Genomic DNA, 3782 nt, shown 5'->3' with positions numbered 1-3782 from the left:
GTTGATCATATTGTTTGCTATCATTTGATTGTCTGCCTAATAAAGTCATTGTCAAATTTATGAAACCATGAGTTTCAAATTTATCTCTGACTGTTCGGAAAACTTCAACCAACTGATTACATTCATCAAACATTTTGATCAACTCTTGAACAATTGTTGGTTCAAGGTTTCGATTGTTTCCTTCAGAATTAAAAGCTCTTAGATGATTTTGTACTTCATTATATGTATCATAAACATATAATTGAGCAAATTTCGGAGGCTCATTATCAGCAAGTAAAAGAGATCTTATTTCGGGGGTTTTAGTGTTAAATCAAATTTTAGGGTTAGGAATGTGTCGCGCAAAGTCACAAAATCGTTGCGCAAGGGTTTGCGCGACGCAACCTTCGTCGCGCGCTAATCGTGGCGCCAAGGCAGTGACGCTAAGGTTTGCGCGACGAAGAAATAACATGCGTCGCGCAAAGCCACTTTGCGCAACGCATGGCCTACGTCGTGCAAAGTACTTTGCGCGACGCACACCTACGTCGTGCAAAGTCACTTTGCGCGACGCGCGTCCTACGTCGTGCAAAGATACTTTGCGCGACGCACATCCTAAGGCATGCGTCGCGCAAACCTTTTTTTTTTTTTAGTGAAAATAAATTTTTTTTTAGTGAAAAATATTTTGTTTTTTAAATTTTTGATAAATATTGTAATTAAATTCTAAAGAATAATCAATTAACCAAGCAAAAGTATTTAATTATAAAATATATGAAAATGTACATACAAAATGTCTGAACAAAAAAGAAAAAACTACAAGTGAACTAGGTTTAATACATCAGGCTACTGGGTATCGGCAAGGCGAGGTGGCTCTGAGGTCGAAGGTGAAACAAGATGAGGTGCTGGTAGCGAGATTTGGAGGCCGGACATTTGTATGACTTGTACAAGGTCTCTCACCATCTCGGCATAGGTCCTCATCTCCTCGCCTTGGGCCTTTAGCTGCGCCCTCATCTGCTCGCCATGGGCCCTCATCTGGTCTTCCTGGATCACAAGTTGAACCTTTAGGGAACAAAGAGAACAAAGAAGGTCTTACCTCATTCAAAAGAGAATTTGAATCATAGTGGCTAATTGAGCACAATTGGTTCGTATGTCTTGATTTTGAACTGAGGGACAGAGCAACATCAGGATGAAGCAGAGTTTCAGCGAACAGAAGCATTAAGATAAGTGTTTGCAAAAAAAAAAAACAAAAAAAATTGACATCGTAAATGCATACATGAAAAGGTAAATGGAGAAAATTCATTTTATGACTACAAATAGTTGCTTTCATATGCAGATGTATGCATGCCAACTGTCCATATATGGGATGCCGATTCCTAAAGGAAATAGTAGTTCTGATAGATAGCCACCATTGGGCATTTGGATGGAAAACAAATAAAATGCTGAAGTACATCGTTGAAAGGTGAACGTTTCAAACAGATTATATGTGATTTTCTGGATAGAGTATCAGCAGCAATCTCAAGAACTCATGACTGCTATATGATATGGTTTATATGTTGACCTAAGAACTGGACATTCATAGCTAGTTTGATTACATACATCAAACAACAGTGAACATGAATAACAGTATGATACCTATAATTGAAGTTCTTCACAACAAAGTATAGCTTATTGGCTAAAATAGTCCACCTGCATCCGTGCTCGCATTACGTTCCTAGTAATGAGATGACTGTGATTCCTTAATCATAGAACAATAACCCAATTGCATATATATTCTGAACTCAATCATGTTTTCAATAATGATTCTTTTGAGTCACCATTTTGTTAAATTACACAAATCATTCATTTCTGTTTCTAAATGAAGCCTTATGTTCACAACAATTAGGAACATCTGACAACTTATTGGATCAATAGCTCTAACACTAAAGTTGCAGGGAAGAAAGCTTTCTCTTTTTTTTTTAAATTCGTTTTTATATTTCAAAACAACAACTCTCTTTCTAGATTATGCAAATACTAAAAGCATAAAGCATGGCCAGAAGAAGTTGCTGCAGTTCCAACAAGGCAGTATTCAAAGTGTGAAACTGTGTGTGTATGGGAAAGAGGGCGGGTGTTCGTGTTCAAGCTTGAGATAGAGAGACACAGAGCAAAAAAAAGTCCAAACTTAAGACAACCAATCAAACTTAAGAAACAAACTTCTACAAATGAAATATTAATGAATTTCCATGAGTCATGCTTTCAGGGAAAGGGTAAAAACATTAAGTTGTCCAGATGAAAGCTTGATTAGTTAAAGTGACCAAAAATTCATAACTGGTTTAGTGAGTACCACCAATTAGTGATAATAACATATACACCGTAAACCATTAGAAGAAGATGCACCTCTAACCAAAGGAAGACCAGTTATATGAGAAAACAAAGACCAGGAAGCCGACCAAGAATAACAACAGCCATCGTTTCAGCAGCGACAATAGTAACAGTATCGTCCATTTTCCCTTTTCGTCTACAACATGGGATTAACTAATGAAATTTAATTAAAAAAAACGCTTAAATTACATAGTATTTACCTGCTGGTAAAGCGATGTGAAGTGCTTTGCAAGTCGAACTGCAAATTCCTCCACTGAAAGTGCCTTTACATATACCTGTGTTGCAACTAGGTTAAATCCCAAAGGCGAATAGCAATCAAAATGATGGAAACATAGCAGATTTCTAGTACTGGGAAAGCTAACAAACATAGATGTCTAATTGTCTACATACATTTTTTTTCTTTTGTGACAGAAGGACATTGTATTTTGTATCATCGTGTTAACTGGAACTTGAGTCCATAAGCAGTCACGTTAGTTGCTAAGTTCTTTAATCACTCCTGCATTCTTTTCCTTTATGCGTCTTTTATTTTTATCGATTGAACTGAGGAACCAATTTCTTCGCCCGCAGTTTCAACCGATATTTTTGCCATTTGTGAAGAAGCAGAGAAAAAAAAAAAAAACTAACACCATAACAGACCAACCCACCACCCTAAAATTCGATTTAACACTAAAACCCTAACATTCCTAACCCTAAAATTCGATTTAACACTAAAACCCCCAATTTCTAATTTAATTTCCCAAATTGAATCTAATTACAATACCAAAATCTTCAAATTAAGGCATTAAACCTTGATTCTGAACTTAGAAAGAAGAAAATTAAAGAATTAATCTTGATTCTGACCTGGGTCTATACCTGTTGTGCAGTCGGGAGAGGATGAGGACAGGATGAGGATGAAGGATGAGAAGGAAGTCGATATGAGTGAGAGGGAAGAGAGAGACCGAGTGAGCGAGAAGGAGAGAGAGGGCGATATGAGCGAGAGGGAGAGACAGGGTGATTCACCTGCGTGAGAGGATGAGGGAGACCGAGTGAGAAGAGAAAGTTCAGTGAGAAGAGAGAGTTCGGGGTTTATCACAGAGCGAAAATTTAAACAAAGCGCCTATTTTTAACAAGGGTACCGCCAAAATTATCACACATAGCGCGACGTAGGTTTACCTTTCCACGTCACGCAAAGGGTTTTTGCGCGACGACTACACAGTGGCGTCGCGCAAGATATTTTTTGTAAAAAAAAATTATTATAAAATGTACTGAAAATGTGATTTTAGTCCTTTCAAATTCAATTTTTTTTACATAAAACCCACAATAATATATTTTTATAACAATTACAATAAATATAAAGCTACTTAATAAATATATATAATTTTCAATTTCTTAAATGTTATATGTACAAAATAAATAAATTTAAATCTAGGTAATATATATACACATTCCATTGAAATTGATGGGATACGCAT

At 36.5% G+C, this 3782-nt stretch overlaps 1 protein-coding gene across 1 annotated transcript; it reads right to left on the bottom strand.

Moving 5' to 3' along the window:
- Positions 1–1007: 1007 nt before the first annotated feature.
- Positions 1008–3782, bottom strand: LOC126626792 (uncharacterized). Its single transcript, XM_050296188.1, has 4 exons — positions 3753–3782; positions 3184–3427; positions 2532–2606; positions 1008–1136 (listed from the first exon to the last, which is right to left on the bottom strand). The coding sequence occupies exons 1-4, from the start codon at positions 3780–3782 to the stop codon at positions 1072–1074; spliced, it is 414 nt and encodes a 137-aa protein (XP_050152145.1). The 3' UTR covers positions 1008–1071.

The sequence above is a fragment of the Malus sylvestris genome, chromosome 6, assembly GCF_916048215.2.
Source record: "Malus sylvestris chromosome 6, drMalSylv7.2, whole genome shotgun sequence".
Taxonomy (NCBI): Eukaryota; Viridiplantae; Streptophyta; class Magnoliopsida; order Rosales; family Rosaceae; genus Malus; species Malus sylvestris.
Note: the sequence above shows the minus strand (reverse complement) of the source record. Positions and strands in the feature narration are given on the sequence as shown.